We start from the raw sequence: 19,214 nt of genomic DNA, 5'->3' as shown, positions 1-19,214 counted from the left end.
GTGATTACAAGAGAACCTCCTCCGGCTCAATTTTTATAAGGAAAAACGAAATAATATAGGACTCGTCCACAAAAAAATTAAGATATTCGATAAATGTTGCAGACAAGAGGACCCTGAAATGGCCGTTGATGGAATCACCCAAGACTGTTCTATTCTTGACCTTGGCCTACTTGTACATCGTCCTAATTTACGGCCCGAGATACATGAAAGACAGAAAACCGTACTCTTTCCGAACATTCATCTACTGGTACAACATATTCCAGATCTTTGCGAACGCCACGCTAATATACAAGGTTATGGACGCTGGATGGTACTCGGGTGCATATTGGACATGCACTGAAGGATTGGAGGGCCTCCCCGGTGTCGACACGAACACGGTATCGATCATTACAGTCAAAATTTGTTTATTACACCTCCACTGTTTATTATGCAACGATTCTTGACGCAATTTCCTATTTACCTAGCTTTTGCCTGCAAAATTGGACTTTGACAGGTTCCTTGGTTTGTAACCTTCAAGCCAAGCGAGCTCCTCTCTCATTGATCAATATTTATCGTTAATAACTCGTAAAGAAAGCTGCGGATTACACTTTCACTAACAAAAGAAGTTACTTCCAACAACATTGTGAACTACCGTTCCCAAAAGTGACATAATTTTGGGGCACCTCGTGCCTAAAACATGCCACTACGTTGTCAACAACTACATTGTATATTAATTTGAATAACATGTCAATTCTTAGAATTTCTCATTACAATTGCAGATGGTCAGCGTTAGTTGGTATGGACTTTGTCTGAAAATAATCGATTTCATTGAGACTATTCTATTCGTGCTCCGGAAGAAAACAAAGCAGATCACATTCCTGCATGTGTACCACCACGCGTCGGCGGTCATTGTAACGTGGGCGTTCGTGAAATATGTTCCCAACGGATATCTTATAACTGTAGGTGGAACCAACTCTCTTGTACACGTGCTTATGTACACTTATTATTTGTTAGCCGCCCACGGGCCGAAGATGCAGAAAATACTTGCCCCAATTAAGCCTATGATCACTATAATTCAAATGGTGAGTAAACAGAATTAGATTTTCAGGTCCATCTTAATATTTTCTGAATCGGACGTAATTTCATTTCCCCTTAAATTGATAGTAAATGTTTTGTGACGATTTTTTAAAATTTTTTCTAAACAATATTTACTAGCTCGTACCATGGGTGCCCGCCTTTTTTACTTTAATTTCTAAAACTCAGTTGCTACAATATTAGATCATATAATATTGAAAAACAATATTAATTTCACTTCTTTTCATGAACAGGCACAATTCGTGGTCATGTTTATTTACTCGATTCACATGTGGTTCTGCGACACTCCCGGAATGAAAATACCGATCACCATTATGACGGTTAATATTGTAGTCAACTTCTTCTTGTTCTACAATTTCTACAAGAAGAGTTACATCAAGAAAGAGAAAAAAGTGAATAAGGACTAGAGTGGTTTCGACGTTAGACCATGTATTCTTGAATAATTCAGAAACTGGTGAGGAAGTCGCCACAAGTGTGATAACATTGTTGAAATGCTGGCGTAGGCGTTTCAAAGATTATTTACCACGCACTGTTTCCTATTTCTTAGTTACTATTTGTTGGGATGACGAGATTGGGAGATGAAATTGTACCTTATGTTTTAAATAATTTATTCCAACTCCACGCGTCAATGAAATATCAACGTTTATCAATGTAATTTATTCCAATTTGAACATAACACAATATTAAGCTTTACGACGTACTTTACTGTTGCATTCAAAGCAAGCCAAATTATCATGCATTCAATTCTATTGATAGCGTTTGTTCTTCAAAATATTTGTGCGCTTTGATGTAATAGTTAAAAATTGGTCACTAATATTTTACTAATTTTCATCTCATTTCGGTCCTTATTACTGCCCGTGAACGTGTTAACAAACGCGAACCAATTTTTTGTCATAGAGTTAGGGAAGCATGTTCCATCGTTAAAAAGAACGATGTCGCGCAAGCGCGGATGTAGCTTCACGTTGTTTTTCGTTCGATTCGAGTGGAGACAAGGCTGAAGACGGTGCATGACTGCAATCGAGCGCCACGAGAGCGCAGCTCTTTCCGTTGTTGCATACAATGTACACTTTCGTAAGCTACCGCGAGCGAAAACTGCAAACGAATGCGAGACGGCTGACACTTTCGAGGTTTGCAGCACTAATTATAAGACTGGAACACTAATTGCATGATTCGTGAAACATATAACGATCTCAAAAGCAAGTTGCTTAAGTGACCGCATGACAAATAAAGAGACACACGAGAATGCGTGAGGAAGTCTAAACAATTCAGAAGTGAATTTTATAGGTATGACGCGAGTATGCGCTATAGAGCAGACAATAATCTGTGAGATCGTGCGACAAATACGTCGAGCCTAAACGTTGTGCAGCGGATGAACAAATCGAGAATGGAACGCGAATGATTCAGGCTCCGTTTCGATTAAATACGATGCTACGCGGAAAAACGGACTGTCCTCGTCGTTCTTCGTAAATCGTTCGTTCGATTCGCTCGGATAGATCAATAAACCAATTACGTGGCCGATGGACATCAATTAGAGTAATTTACGTGAACGCGTTCACGCGGCGTTTGCTCAATTTTACCGGTGACGTCAGCGTTACGTAAACAATTTATATGTAATGTTATGCTATTAATTCCAGAGAACTTCGAAACGTGAAGAAATGAAATGCGAGTATCAAATTCTCGAGCTAGCATTTATAAGAGAACTGAAATCACATTGTTCGATACGCCAAGCGGGTGCTACGAGTACTTTGCTATTCTTCTACGTTGCCATCAAATAATACACACCGCGGTCAAGTTTATAACAACTGTTACGTTGATGTTTCTCGAATTAAATTCTAACAAGTTAACGTTCGAGTAAGAGACAAAATTGATTTGCTAGATAATCGAAGAAATTGCTTCACACGAATATCAACTAAGCGTTTATCAAATGTTTTAGAATCGCAATTCAAGCGCATAAGGGAAAGAATGCGACCTTTCTTCGACGTTCAGGTAAAGTTAAAAATTTAACCAAATAAATCGCCACTTCTTCGCCGATATTAGAGGAAACGGATCGCTCGATTTCGTTGAATTTTTTCGCGAAGGTTTCCACCTAATGGCGATCGTGAGAACAAATCGTCCTGCGAGAACGCAATTTACCTTGCACAAGTGCAAGCGCACGCACCGGCGGCGCAACATCACGGAAGAGAACCACCTGTTGCGCTCGCCTGTTGCCGGTTCGTTCCGCAACCAGCAGCGCGGCGGACGTGAATAATCCATTGGCTTGCACAAAAATAATCGCTGATCTATCCAGCGAGCATAATGCTGTTGCCTTCGATCGCATCAATTCTGCGCAGTTAAAGGAATCCGGACAACGAGTTTTGCGCTCGATCGCGCTCGGATCGTTGCAAAATCTAATCCAGACGAATTCTTCCGTAATCCCAATGCATCGCGGAAATTGTGCAAATTTATTTGACCTTTCTTTCGCGGATTATTGAACCGTGATTTCAGAAGCGAAAAACTGAAATTTCCTGTTCCATTTACACTGCAAATTTCATGCAGATTATTGCAGAAATTGGCAGATCAAATGAAGAGGCAACGAACAACACCTGTAGATTTTCATCCAAGCATATTATTTAAACATATTCCTGTTTAACGTCTACATCTTCTTATCGATGCGAAAAATTTGTATTTTTATATTTCATTTCAATTTTGTACTTTTATTTCGCACAAATATCCGAGATCTGATCTGGTTCTGATTTTTAGAAACGAAGAAGAGACTTTCGCAACTACCTCGAATAATTATTTCGAATGATTCTATGATAAAGTAACGCGTGACTTAAATTATATTTAAAATATTGTTACTTTAAAAGTGTTTACAGGCACGGAAATAATTCTGAGACGAAACGACAGGTTATTTATAATAATATTACGAGGAATGTCGTTGCAACTGTGGCCAGGTGTGCGCGTAGTTTGCAAGAAAAATTACGGTGAAAGAGTTAAGTGACTCAGCAGTCCACTCTGTCAGCTGAAAATCGTTCGATGACAGACGACGCGGTAATAACAGAGACGCGAGAAGAATGAAAATAGCGGACGCCCCGCGGGATCATGGAAACATTTGCATTACCCAGTCACCTGGTAATGTCTAACGAGAATCCGATGCCAGATCGTAAACGATGTTTGCGGAAACGTGGCGAACACGCGCGGGCGTCTTCCACGCTAATGGCAATCGCATGACCGGCGCCCTGCTAGCCGGGTTCGGTTGTAGTTTTTCATTAACTCTCGCACGCTCGCCCACGGTTGTAGAAAGTAGCCCAGATTAAGTCGGGCCGTTAACAAGCGATCAGTATGCAAAGACCGCGCCATTTTCTACCCAGTGGAAATCATGGTAATGATACGAGCCTCCGCCAATATGTAGAGCGTAGATTAAACAGAAGGACTCCCGGTGCCCGTGCAGCAAATAATTCTGCTTCCTGTTTGACGCAACATCTATCTATAGTAGACCGAGCTGGTTTCGATGACGTCGAAACGCTACGGATTATTAATTACTTTAATCCGAGATTAGTCAACTGTTCTTTGGAGAACGGTGCGAGGTAGCGGACGGACATTCTCTTTCATGCTTTTAATACCTTCTATGCGTGTTGGAATGTTGGGCCAGTTATGGCAACTACTTTAGTGGTACAATGGGTTCTCCCCGATTGTCTTTCGGCTTGTAAACAAAAATAGATAGGTCGGGAAGAGGATATACGATTTCTCAAGCCTCGCCGCACGAGGCACGAGTAATGTATTGTATTGTTTTGAAACGCGATATAATCATTTTTAGCCTCGGAGTTCTCACTTAAGCGCAAAGCGTCGATACACAGAATTTTGTAAGATGCAGTTAGTGGTTACAAAAATACAAGGGGGCGTCCTGTAGACGTCTTATGGATGTCTGAGGATTTTGTTCAATTACATTTGAAATTTGATTTTATATCCAACGCAAAATAAAAGAAAAAGAAACTTTGCGATGTATCGTAGCAGGAATGTCTTCGTTTCGTGACTCATGATTCCTGTTTGAGAATTGAGAATGCCTCGCGGTGAAACAGAAGCCGTGAAATCGGCATATATTACGATAATCTGCCGGACTTTTTTCAAATGTTATTACTGAAGGCGCAGAAATGATGAAAGCGTGGTATAATTTCTAATGTAGAAACTTAGAACGAATGCCGCCTCGTGCGCCGAGTGTCGTGCATCTCTTACAAGTGCAAATATTGAACAAGCGAGCGCGAATTATTTGAAAAAAGAAACGCCGGAAATAAAGAATAGTAATTCAGTATGCGAGGTTCGCTGGTTTAAAACAGATACAAATAATGATCTCGTTAATGTTGAGGAAACAATCGAGCTAGAACGTGCACGAGCAAATATTAACTTTACGTCCCAGGCATTAAATTTGCAATTCAACCATTGTTTGCAGTCTGTATTTAAATAAAAATGTGCGAAGACATTGCATTGCATTGAAGCATTAATAATACTGCGTAACGATATGTTCGCTAGTAATTAAACGTATTAGACATGAATGAAATATAGTCTGCGTTACTATGAACATGTCATAAGTATTATGACATGTTCGACGTCAACATTCCGTGTTACCAAGCCTGATTCATTTCCTGCCTCACAATTTCCTGCACTTTCATTCCGTCTTTCGAAAGGAATAATGGATTAACACTTTCCTGCAAAGTGGATTTTGATGTACCACGGGTTTTGTCTTTAAGCAGGAACGCCTTCGCATATTTCTCAGAATGAAGCTTTTCAAACAAATTGATCCTACTTGTAGCATATTTAATTCTAAAATAATGTATATGACGAAACAATTTTCTATAGTTTACATTGTAGAAGACACAAGGTGAGAAATTAGGTGGGCTGCTTCTTTGGCAAAGATCTTTATACCGACTGCCTCTTTCTCTTCGAAAAAGGGCCTCCTCCCCTCGACGAACCATCTCATCACCCAAACAGAGACCTCCATATCTCGGAGACATAAACAGTGCGCCGCCTGACCGGCGACCATCTCAGAGATCATCTTACAACATATATAATAAAACAATCCTTCTAACTTCTAAAAAATATTCAAATCACTTGGTCTAATTCTGAAAAGATTATTTTATTTCTAGAGGCACTTGAATATGTTAATTAACCACTATGCGTGGTGCATTTGAATTTTCGAATTTACTCAATCGTCTGCGAAGATCTGCCACCGTGTATATGTATAATATCTGTGTTTATATATACCAAAGTAATTATAAAGACGGCAAGAAGTTCGAAAGAACATCCGAAACTTTTCAACCTCGACTTTTCTTTGCCGATCAAAGCGTTAATCCGCGGATCGGTGATGGGCCCGTCGCGGCGCGCCGCGGTGCATTGTTAACTAGACAGAGAAAGTGAACTGGTAACAGTACAAACCATTAGCCCGTAGATCCTCGTGCGTGGGTTGGAAATGGGAGTGATGTTGCAGCTGAAACCCGTAGGCCGGAAGCCACGGATTCGGCCCGTTTACCAGATCCATGTCGCCGGAATCGCTCAAGGTCGGCGGCTCCTCGTCCTCCTCGGCCGCGGCATCGATCATCGGCGACGACGACAGCCCGGTCGTGGTCGTCGTCGTCGACGAACGTAGCTCCTTCGTGCTCATCTCCAGCTGCAGGGGACAGCGACGTGGCCAGCTGTGTTCGGTGACTCCCAATCATTAACCGCTTCGCCGAGCTGTGAACGTGCTTTCCGTTTTTCCTCCGGGGCCCTCATACTCCACTTCTTTCCTCTGCTTCGTCGCTCTGCCCGTTATCCACCTTCCGGTTTCTTTCTCTGCAACAACGAGTACGAAATCATTCGACACAAATTCACTTCTTCGTATGTTCAACCGGCGCTTAAATAACGGATATTCGGCGACTAAAACTTTTCATAATTTATTGAAGACTTTAACCGCTTAAACACGTTTTATTTCACCTGTTTGCATACATTGAACAGGTTCATAGAGCAATGCTAATGTTAAGTAAATACCAAAAACATCTCCTTTAAGAAGAAATTAAATTAAGAAGAAATTAAATTGAGAAGAAAGTTCTTGAGATAATTGAAATTATTGCGAAGAAAACTTACGAATTATTCAAATTCCTTTTTAATGTTCTTTATTCTCTAGCTTACTGCAACTATAGTGGCGCTAAAATTAGATAGAAAGAAATAGGAACGTGTAGATATCATAATCAATTTGGAGAAATTTATATTTCAAACGTTTAAATATTATGATACTACATAATGAAGTATACATTTAAACTGGTTTCTTTCTTGCTACTCATGCGTTTTAATAGTTTTCTTGCATATTTAAGTTTCGCATTATACAATAGCGATTGAAGCTGTGAGTCGCGTGTGTACGATGCACGAGAGACAGTTAACGCGTTAAGTTTGTAATCTCTATCACGTGGAAGAGGCTGCCTGGGAAAGAGCAGGAGGGCACGAGAAGGGACACGCATAAGTCGTAAATTAGGGTCGTCGTGGCAGCGATGTCGTCTATCAAAAACATAATGGGAATAGGACCTCTCAATCGTTGCGGATGCGTACACTCCGGTCCATAAGCGTCAGGACAATCGAAAGATTTTCGTAAAGAAAGTTTCATCGATATTCTGCGATCCTAGGTTTTATTTAAATCAGTAGAAAACAAAGTCATCAGATTCTATTAAATTTATTAATATTGACACGGCAATAATGCGTTCAATCGATAGTTTACTTTTTGATCCCATACCTTAGCACTTCTTATCCAATAATAATATTACATTACCTTTTTTTCATTTTTGTATTACTATATAACAGCAACAGAAACGCTATAAATTCAGATAATCGTCTCAGTCGAGAGTTGATAAACAATTGGGAATAAAATTCTAGAAAATACGTTGAGACGTTCTAGCGTCAATTGAGAAACGAAGTAAATTAATTAGATATTATTAACCTTGACATTATACTACTCGAAAATTATTCGAAAATTACGCGAAAATTATAATTAAATAAATCATCGCTATAAGACTGTACGCGCGCTAATAGCTTCAATGAAGCGAACGATTTTGGCGTCGATATGAATGCGTGAAAATAGAGGTAAAAAGGACGAAGTTCGAACGACTGACGCTTCACTATAATTAGCAGCTGAGGCAGCTGTATACAGAGTGTCCTAGGAAGAACTCGCCGCGGTTCTCTGATGGACTTACCAAGTTAACCTGAGCGAAAGGTATCATTTATAACAACCGTCTAATTTGCGTTCGATAAAGTTACAGTACAAACGAAGCTTGATCAATTAACATCGATCAACGTCATGTTCAATCGCATGTTAAAATATTGTCTGTACGATTTTCAATCACGGACAAAGATTTTAGATAATCCAGAAGTATTTTTTCCCTGTAACAATCCTATTTGGTATTTTGTATTGTTTTAAGCTGAAACTTGAAAGTGGTTCAGTGTAACGAGTTCGAAGAAACATTATTTTCTACAGGTAATCGCTACGTAACGGTACATAATGGGTGAATTTATAAAGAACAACGTTTGAAAATATGTGTAGAACTTTTATATCCATACGCTCTATTTTTTCATGGTATTATTCGTGCCAGTGTTTCAAGAATCAAATATATTCGGTTGAAGGTCTGAGAAAATTCTGCGACCGTAAAAAGAATCAACTTCGCAAGCATAAGCCTTGTTTAACCCATTAACTGCCAAATTCTTTTAAATTTTTGACAGGAAAGTTATGTATGTGCACAAAAGGTTGCATATAATTATATTTCAATTATGTTTTGTTGTTAAAATATTTTTTTAAAAATCCTATAAAAACTAAGAACAAACTTTTGTTATCGTTTGAACTATTTTATATATTCTAAATTAAATATTTATGTAAAATATCATACTTCAAATATAATAATTTTCTTGTGTTCAACTTACATACGATGTCCAAATTTGTACACTTGTTGAAAAGAAACGAAACACAAACTAAACACCATCTGCTATAAATAATATTCACCGATATGTACAAGATAATATTAAACTGTTAAATACTGCCGATAAATTATTCGCGCCATGTGTTTGTACGTGAAATTCGAAAATCCCCAAACGAGTATCGTAGCAGTTAAATGGGTTAAATCACAACCGAATCGCGAAACGTTGCTTCGTCCCACCGAATATAATACAAATAAAGAGGGAACGCAGCGGCTGGTCGAGTGCGTGACGAGGCCGGATACTCTTATGACCGTATGTAAATGTGTCCAGGGTTCATGACATTCGACGAGCCCGAGGAATCAAGTACCGTAACAAATATTCATTCACACGGTTTCCACGTCGATCGAGAAAGGGCTTCGATCCCACGGGAATATTCATCGACGTTCGTCGAACGTCGCCGATTAGTTCAACGACTTTTCTTCCCCCTTTCTTCCCCATTTTTTTTTCTTCTTCTTTCCCTGAACTCCTCCGACCGGAAACCAGAAAACCGTGCCCGGCCCCTTTTGCTCGCTGACAGAAAACGAAGGCGAGAACGGGTTGGAAAAGGAAGCTATCGAGGGAATTATGTAACAAAGGAGACGCACGGTCCGTGGACGTTGCGTGCGCGGAATCGAAATGTTCGCGCGAACACTTTGTCAGGGGTTTATGAACCGTGGCGGGGTTCGGGGAACTTTCATTGGTCTGAGGCGCGGTATTCGCGGCCCCCCGATTGGTTACAAGGTAATATCACGGGGAATTAACCGGACGTTTTATGGGTGAAATTTAACGCCCGCGGGGAAATACACCCGATTCACTGGCTACCAATTTATTGTTTTCGCTGCGGCGAAGAATTCGCGCGAAACCTACCGGGCGATACAATTAAAAAAACTCGCGACGCTTTCGATAAAAACAATGATAAGATTCGAGTCATTTACCCTTTTCGTTACTGTTGGTATAACGTGTAATTTAATTATAATTTATACATTATATACGAGCCTTTACTTCTTTTTAAATGTCATCTTGAGATATAACCGTGTGTATACTGAAAAACTAACTACACCAACATGACCCAGAGCTGCAACATTAGCTGAAGTCTTTAACATTGACTCGTTAGTGCCCGGACGCAGCTTAATGCGCGTAAAGTTAATTATTTTTTAATTGACCGGAAATTAGAAATGCCTGTCTACCTAGATGTCATTTAATCCTCGTATGCTTCTCAGAAGCAATATTATATTTCACTCATTTGCGATTTGAAATGAAACTTATTTAGAACGTTTATACTTATCGATTTTAACAAAATTGAAATTTCATTTCTTTCAAATAAATTCGACGATACGTAGAAAAGAAGAATGCATGATTTATCGTTTTAATCAACAATGAGCAGCAGAAGTTAAATAAAAATCATTTTAACGAATTAAAATATTGTGTCAGCTTTCTTCAATTCTATTAATGTCTTCACCGAACCATTTCCGCAGCGAATGTACAAAATTCGTAGCGTCATTATAGCTCATTAATAATGCTAATAACGCTAACATCGTAATTAGACAACGGATCTTTATGCAAAATAAAAAATTGTCTACGCCAATTGCAAGACGTGAGAGCTAACTGCGTTCTTGTTTCCCTCAGAAATAATTTCAATAAGTTGTGATCAGCATATTCTGTAATTCTGTTCACCATAGTATATGTACACGCATTTTTCCCATAAATCCATAACATTTAACGCATCGCATTTGAACAAAATTTTTGATTCGTCGAACTTTTCATTTAAACAAAAGATTTCTTTAATTCCTTGCCGAATCACAATGCTTCGAAAACAAAGAGAGACTTTTGTTAAAACAGTGTTAGGATTTTTCTCGCGGCGCTCGTTAAAAAATGATTACCGCGCCGGGACCATTCGCAACACCCCGGAATCCGATGAGGCAATTCCGACGGTTTTCGAATAAATAATGTGGAGCCGCGAGCACCGCGAAATTATTTATCTCTGTTGGCCGCGCGGAATAGGCCAACTGCTGGCGAAGGAATAAGGGGCGCACCCGTTACATGAAACGGCCGAACGTGTTCGCTATGGTTGTAACGGTACTCTATTAACTTCATTTTCGAATTCCACTACCGAGCTGCGCGTTCGTTCGCGGCATTCCCGATTCGGTGAATTATTTGCATTCTTCGGGTGAGATCTACTACGGCGATCGAACCATTCGATCTGCGATCTGATGTAATGTTATGATTACACGGCGACTTGTCGATCCGTTCGGATACTGCGATATAGAGGGGGGTCCCGTTAAACGCTCGAGAACCGAGGCTAGAGACTCGGGATTAAGAAATCGGCGGCCAATGTCGCCGGTGGTTAATATAAAAATTCGTCCCGTCCGATTTTATGTTAACTGTTGCTATCGCGTAAATGTTATTTATATTTTCAGGTAAATAGAATTGCATTTTTACAGATAAATGGAACTCCATCTTCACAGTTAAATAGGACTGCATTTTCACAGGCAAATAAAATGATATAAATTCGTTTTTGTTCACAAATAAATAAGTATCCCACACCTATTCACTCGATTATATCTTATTACTTTTTCTTAAGAATTTGTATTCGTTGCAAGAAGAATTAGAATGAAATTTAGAATAAAAATATATAGCAGAAAATTATCCAACATCTTGAAATAAATACATTTAATAAATTGAAGATAAGAAAAGGTTTGATAAGATTATTAATGGTGTTCAATAAATAAACACGAATAACCAAGTTCAATTGAGAAATTAGTTTCCCATTTTCTTTATATTTATTGAATCTTTTTCTACATGAAAAAAAAACATATTCAAAAACTATAATTTTCTGTATCATATTGACGTAATTAGTTATTTAACTGGGAATTTTATCGCCGTTAATATTAACGGTTAATTTCTGTGTCATCGTAACACTATCGCAGTGCTGAAATAATTAAAACGTTGGTTGAAAAATAATTCTGACGTTTACGAGACTAGAGTAAAAAGTATTGTGAATACAATTAATCCTCTATTAGAACTGAACAATTTCCGATAAACGATACCGTGGTACCGTAGAGCCAGCAGTCAATTAAATCATGCGTGATTAATGACGGCGAATGGAAGACAGTAATGTATCAATAAAATTAAAATTTATAATTAAACGATTCCCAATACTGTGCAAATACATTAGTAAGCGCACGCGAGGGAGATAAGAATGATTCATGAGCATTTAACGCGTCAGTCAAGTATTTGTCATGTGTCCACTAAATTAAACCTGCAAGGATACCGTGGGGTTGTCGGCGATCCTACATCGATTTTCCTTGACCTCCTAACTATCCTCGTACTTCGTATTTTATATTTTGAAAATAATAAATAATATTTTAGTTATTAACACTTTAGCGACCCGTATAGCCTATAATAAATCGGCCTTTTCTCCCAATCTATTACTAAGATAAAAGTGTTAAATTCTACTACGGTAAGCTCTAATGTTATTATATGATTTTTTAAATATTAAATATCTTTCGCAATTAATAAAATAAATAAAATAGATAAAATACGTGAACACGGTGTTTTATACATCGACTCTGTGCATAGGATAAAATCTCGTCCCGTTTGTTTCCGAATGCCCATCATACTGGTTTCCATGGATCTAATATTGAAAATTACATTGTATAATCTTCGGTGAGCAAGTGTGTCAGTCCCATTCACTTGAATGCCGGAGTCACTGGATTAGTTGAATAACGGCGTACCGCGTTTGAAACAATTCACACGAATAACTTCGGCGTTTATTCAATGCAACTTCCCCCCGAGTTCTAATTAAAAAACGTTACTCGCGCAAAGGAAACGCGTAGGTGTAACGATCAGCCTCGGGGGGGATCGGAAGATACCGTACAGATGGTAGATACAGGGATTTCAACGCTTCTCATCTATACAGGGTGTATGGAAAATCGTGACGCAATTCCGGTTGCTTGCACTCATTCGCGAAATACCATCGAAACGACTCCCAGAGTTAGTTAATTGGAAAATGTGAAAATTTGTCGAACGTTTTTCATTGGAACGTTCGAAAGTTTATTACAATGTTGTCATTAGAAAATTTTAGAAACTTTCCGTACTTTTCTAATTACGAGATTTGGAAGCTTTTTACACTTTTTTAATTAGAGAATATCATAATTTTCTATATCTTTCTAATAATAAAATTTGAAGATTTGTTTCTAATTCGGTAGACAATATGTTCTTGCATAATTGCATACTTAAAAATGTTTCACGCGATAGATAAAGGCTTACGTTTACGCTCGCTATTTATGCACCGACTAATATCGTAAGTAAACTGCGGATCATCACGCAAAATTATACCGATAGCGAAGCACGCGAGCACACAATAAAGACGAACACCTCGATTATTTCAATGTACCTGCTATAAATGCCTGTAGCAGTGTACTGTTTGATTCGGGAAAATAGATGCACACAACAGTTTCATAAGATTAATCGTTGCAATACGAGGATATATAGAACATCATTACAAAATATTGCCTAATACATACACACATATAAACTGTGTAACTAATTAGCACTGAAAATACACACTGTAATTGGAACTTGCGATGAAGTACGCTGTTACGTTCGGCAAATAAAAGTCTCGTTAAAAATGCCGGATAATTTCTCTAGTATATTCGCAACTCGTAAAATCTTTTCTAAATTGATCTAATTAGCCCCGAATGATCCGAGCTAATAAACTAAACATCGTTCTACTTCCTCAATCAAATTTTATGTAAACATAAAAAGACTAAAAAAGTGCTGTACGATTTTCAAATAGGTCCATTCATTACAAACATTCTTTTAGATACGTCTAATTAGCTTCGAACGATCCACAGAATTAAACTAACCATGAAAAGACTGATTAAAAATGCTATACAATTTTCAGATGCATCCATGATTTATAAACATTTTTTAGAAACATCTAATTAGTTATACTAATATACCGAGCTCGAACAAATTGCATACAAAATAGAAATAAATTGATTGAACATGCTATGCAATTTACAGACGCACCCACAATTTATAAACATATTTTATAGCGACCTAATCAACCACGAACGATCCGTACGAATAAACAAAACGTCTCGTTCCTTCCTCGAATCATTTTTAAACGCGTTAAGCCGTACGAATAAAACAAACATTCCACTACTTTCTCAATGTTAAATTATTAAAATTCTGAATAAATTGTTAAAGACTGCTGAGGATTTTAGAAGGATTATTTGCGATGCACCCTGTATAGAACGGAGGCAAATATCGAAGAAGAATCTGCGTCTGCGTCGAGGTGGACGCGTAACGGCTCCAGGGCGAAGGATTTAAACGACGCGGTAAAAATTACGCGGGCCGAAGTTACGCATGCGTAATTGGATAAGGATCGGGAGGTTGTCGCCCTTCGAGGTCTTCTTTCTGATACGTTTCGTCGCGGAAAGGAGGAAAACTTTATCGCCGTCGTATTTCTTCGAGCCGAACCGGCCGAAACGGTACTGGCCCGTAACTTCGCCGAAAACTGTCCGTTTACCGATACATTTTATTATTCCGATCGTTGGAATAATTGACCGCCACCCTTGCTCCTCCCCCTATCCTTATCTCTCTCTTTTTCTCATTTCCGCAATTCCCGAGTAAGCAGTCAACGCACCCGAAAGCATTGAATTTAATATCACGGTTATACAGTAATTATTATTATTAGCAAACATGTAATGAAAGCGAAATCGAAATTATATTTGCTGGAGGGTTTTGCAGGAAATAGCGAATGTCTCTGTAATGCGAATGCTAATCTTTGTGTCAACAATCGTGATGGCCGGGAATTACCGGTTGTCTGGTAATTTGAAATGTATACTTCAGTGTTCATCAGACATAATGTCCAGGTAATTCGGCTCTTAATTAGCAATGCAATGGAAAACAATTTTGCACGAGAATTTGAATAGACCGATCTATTTTAACCTCTGATAGAATAATAATTCTATAACTGCAAAAAAATATAATTTTTACTATGCCAATTTTAACAATTAATTATAGTATAAGGAAAATCAATTCGTTGTTTTTTTAATGCAGCCGTGCAACATGTTCTATTTTATAACCAAAGAAATCTGCATGGATGCTGCATTCATTTAATGGATTTGAATTAATAGAAATTTAAAAAGAACAAATTCGTTTAATATGCATTCAAGAAAGACAAATTTGAAGTTCACGGTCGAGATCAATTTAGCGATACGCTTATTAAGCAGTAATTTACCGATTCAATAATATGAAATAGTCCGTGTGAAAGAGCATACATAGTTCTTGTAATTGTTAGTGCGAGTTTCTCACGTTATTACTTAACCGAGAACAGCGTAAAACCTTTATATACAATTTCTCCTTACATAGCCCAATGCCTTCAATGGTAATTTCACATTGAAGAATTCAATAGTGAATTTTCAGTTGCAATAATTCCATTAAAATTTCATTCCATTATAAGGTTTCTAACATGACTATATATGTGTTAGAATTAGTGTCTTACAGAACGAACGTAATTGTCTAGAATGTGTGTAATCGTGTGTATCTTCTTGAATAATTGAATAAATATAATTCTCATTCATTTATTATTGCTTCCTACACAATGGTTTAACGTTTCCACGCTCGATTGAGGATCTATGGATCACTCACAACTGTTAAACGGTACTTAATCTAAACTACTGATAGGAAGCATCGAGGACGATCGTAGGAGATCTGAATGTTTTTTTTTAAATTAACGATGTTTTGCGTCATAGCTCTGACGTAACAGACGCGTGCTTTCGATCATATGATTCAGTGATCTAATTTAAAACGAATTGCGTTATACGTATGCACGTGTTCCGATTCTTGCAATCCGGATTTGATATGTTGCGGCCGATTGATAGCGACTTATTAATACATACATATTTGTCTGACGATGTTTGGTACGAACATACACATTGAAAAGTAACCTGAACCATTTAGGATAAACTATACAAATTTTATCGAGTGGAGAAATTCTTTCTCTTACGTGATGATAAATGCAAATTAATTTTCTATATTATTCGTTGTTAAATATTTTCAAGAATATCAAATTCTATTTGCCTGCATTATTTAGATCTATGTAGGAACAAACATTTTCATTGATACCTTCGTTCGCGTCTATTGAATGGAGTCCTGGTAACCCAGAGCATGCTGATGAATGTAAACAGAGTAATATAAACTGCTACGATAAGGCTTTTCAGCTTGCTGCCGTCCGGTCACGGAAATACGAAACTACCTGAAGAAACGATCGAATTTCGCGTGAAATAATAGGTTCGTGAATTACAAAAACCTCATATCGAAAACTATTTTACTGACATTATGAATTGTGATAACGTAATTTAACGAGTACTCATCGAAAACGTATTTTGATTTGCTTGATTCGAAATAAACTTTCATTTCTAAAATAAGTATAAAGCAGAAATTACAGGAATATTGTATGATATTAGTTAAGCCATACTTTTTATCGAATTGATACGGACCGTATCGATTATATCTATTCGCGTGTCATAATGCAAACATGACACACGAAAAACGTGTTATACACATTAGCTAAAAAATTTAACCTAAAAAATTCCAGTATTAGAAATACATATAGCCGTACTGAAAAGCCACAGTTGAGAACCTCTGTATACGATGTTAAAGTGATGGTAAACGCGCCAATGTCCTCTGAGGAATTAATGAATACTATACATTTGTACACAATTGAGCATGCACTTTCAAAAACACTTCCAGATAGTAATAAAACATCTGGTAGACGCTTAAAAAGCTTCCTCATAACGTTCCTCACACTTCCGGTTATTAAACTACGATTAATGACGAGCTATTTGCTAAACGGAAGTCCGAAAGAAACTAATGTCTTTCGTGCATCGGTGTGAAAATCAGATTTAAGTGGCAGAAGAGATAAACAGTGGTAATGCAAGGGACAAATTTCAGCGATTGTTTTAATATCAAACGTAGCCGGTTGGTCGTGCGGCATTCTCACGTCATTTGTCACGTGTCCTTGGCGGACAACTTCAAAGAAAGGGACACGAACTACATATTCCATTCCGCTCGGCCCGTCGCATAGGCTTTTGAACGGTGCTGAACAAACGACGCGTCACCCGCTCGGCGTGACAAAATGTTAGAAAACAGAGGCAAAGTTCACTTAAAATCTTTTCGAAACGTACACCGATAAGGGAATCGCAGGAGGGAAAAAAAGTTTGTCGATTGTTCACATCGTTCTCATGTTTGCGACTAGATTACCGCAATATCTAAATGATTCTTGCCATGCCCGGCGAGGCGACTTATGACCCCTGCGGCAACAATTATCTAGGTGACGCGTGTCAGAAATTTTCCTTTTTGTTCGAACAAATAAACGCAGGGGAAATCAAGCGTGCCGTAACCGGCATTTACAATGTACGATTTTACATCATACGTCGCAACCTTTAACACGTTTCTGCGAGTTACTTTCACTTTACATAACCTGCTTTGTGCCGTGGACACACGTTTAGTAATCGGCAAACGATCGCATTACTAACGATTACTACAAATAAAAAAGACTAATCGCCTGTAAAATTGTTGCAATCGCAACTATCTCGTTTACGTCACGGCCAGATTAAAGACGCGGCTCCGCTGGAAATTTTTGTTCTCGCGCGTCGTCCGCACGTCCCGACTATCCGCGCGCTGTTTTCGTCAAAAAATCGTCCCACCGGTCGTCGCTCGGCATAAAAATAAAACCGGTTCCTCGAGCGAACAATAAATAAATGAAATTCGAATACTATTTCGCTAAAAGTCGCAGCCGTTCGAAAGCAACGGAACGCTGCGTCTGAGTGGTGGAAGTCGGGGGGCGGGGGAGCACAGTAATTGACGACAATGCGTCGTTTCCCTCCCGCTGGCAATACTCTGCGAAACAAAACGAGTCCGCCTGTGTACGCGCACTTGAACCGTGACAGCTGTCAAAAGTAGCGAAGCGTCAGCACGCAAACGCAGAGGCGCGACGAGCCACCATTCAACGAAGCAGGACGGAAAGGACGAGAGAAAAGGAGGAATAGAAAGGGAAGACCGAAGGGAGGTGGACGATCGCGTAAACACGCAAGGCTTACGCCGTTACGAGCGAGAGGGAAGTAACTTCTCCGCGATAAAGAAAGAGGGGAAAGAAGGTTAGAACCGCGCAGTGAATTCCGAGTGCGACGGCGCGGCGGTGGATACCTGTCAGCGTGCATTCCACGGTCCCACAGCGTGCTCTCGCCTTGTCGTTTACTACCACTAGGATTTTCGCCTGCCCGATGGCATGATCCGCGCACCACAAACACTACCGGGCACACACCGCGTCGGACCCCGGGGTACGGTATTTAAACGCACACCACTGGCTGATCTCGACCGTCAAAAAAAAACCGTATCACTTGCCACGGTAGCCGGTGAATCGCGTGCTGCTCGCGGCGCGAACATGGCGCACGATTCCTGGGCCGTTCACCATCGGGGAAAGCACAAGCCGGGAAACGAACTGCCGGACGAACGGGCCCTCGACCGATGAAATAGAAACCCGCGAGAAACGACACGAACAATGGAACGTGACTTAAGGACACCGGAGAGCGCGAGATCCAGCTTTACACCGCGGGGTAAATACTAGAACAAAACTCGCCGCTTTCGCCCGCGGTGCGCGGCCGTGCTGGCCAATCCCCACCCGCGCACAGCCGCCACGTGGTACACAGTCCGACCAATCGGAGGCTGGTTACGCGGGCCCCCTCCTCGGACGCGTTCGTGAAGCCGGCTCGCTACCGATCAGTTTCTTCTCTTCGCCTCTTGTACCGATTTAACATTTGGACGTCACAAAGAAACGCGAGGGTCCGTTGTCCTTTTGCCGATATTCCTCAAATGGTTTCTGCCCTTTCTCTTTCTCTGGCGACGGGAACGCCGTCGTCGTTCCGTCGGGCACTCTCGTCGAGACCCGTCTGCATGACTCGCATAGGAAGATTGCGGTACGATTAAATGGAATATCGACTAAAATATCTTTGCGCCAAGGAGTATACGCACGCTAAAAGAAACTCGCCGGTTTCGCCCGCAGCGTCCGCGGACAACTTGCCAATCTCTCAGCCGCACCGTTCGTAGGTACGTAATGCACCTGGTACTCTATGCGTACGTCTAACAGATTCTCCCGTGATCGGTCAATTCTCTCACCCGTT

The 19,214-nt window shown here is 39.6% G+C and overlaps 2 protein-coding genes across 3 annotated transcripts in view; one reads left to right on the top strand and one right to left on the bottom strand.

Annotated features, from left to right (window-relative positions):
- The window catches only part of LOC144474444 (very long chain fatty acid elongase AAEL008004-like), a 2,218-nt gene extending 737 nt beyond the window's left edge, over positions 1–1,481 (top strand). The window contains exons 2-4 of the mRNA XM_078189288.1: positions 103–377; positions 759–1,061; positions 1,308–1,481. Of these exons, the coding sequence (XP_078045414.1) occupies positions 103–377; positions 759–1,061; positions 1,308–1,481 (752 nt within the window). The remainder of the gene's footprint in view (positions 1–102; positions 378–758; positions 1,062–1,307) is intronic.
- LOC144474331 (uncharacterized) overlaps positions 1–18,636 on the bottom strand; it is a 100,967-nt gene extending 82,331 nt beyond the window's left edge. For both annotated transcript variants that reach the window (XM_078189061.1, XM_078189062.1), the window contains exons 1-2: positions 18,241–18,636; positions 6,484–6,879 (exon numbers count right to left, since the gene is read on the bottom strand). In XM_078189061.1, coding sequence (XP_078045187.1) covers positions 6,484–6,709 — 226 coding nt within the window. In that variant the 5' untranslated portion in view covers positions 6,710–6,879; positions 18,241–18,636. The remainder of the gene's footprint in view (positions 1–6,483; positions 6,880–18,240) is intronic.
- Positions 18,637–19,214: the final 578 nt, after the last annotated feature.

This window comes from Augochlora pura, chromosome 8, assembly GCF_028453695.1.
Source record: "Augochlora pura isolate Apur16 chromosome 8, APUR_v2.2.1, whole genome shotgun sequence".
Taxonomy (NCBI): domain Eukaryota; kingdom Metazoa; phylum Arthropoda; class Insecta; order Hymenoptera; family Halictidae; genus Augochlora; species Augochlora pura.
The sequence above is the reverse complement of the archived record's forward strand: the minus strand, read 5'-3'. Positions and strand labels throughout refer to the sequence as shown.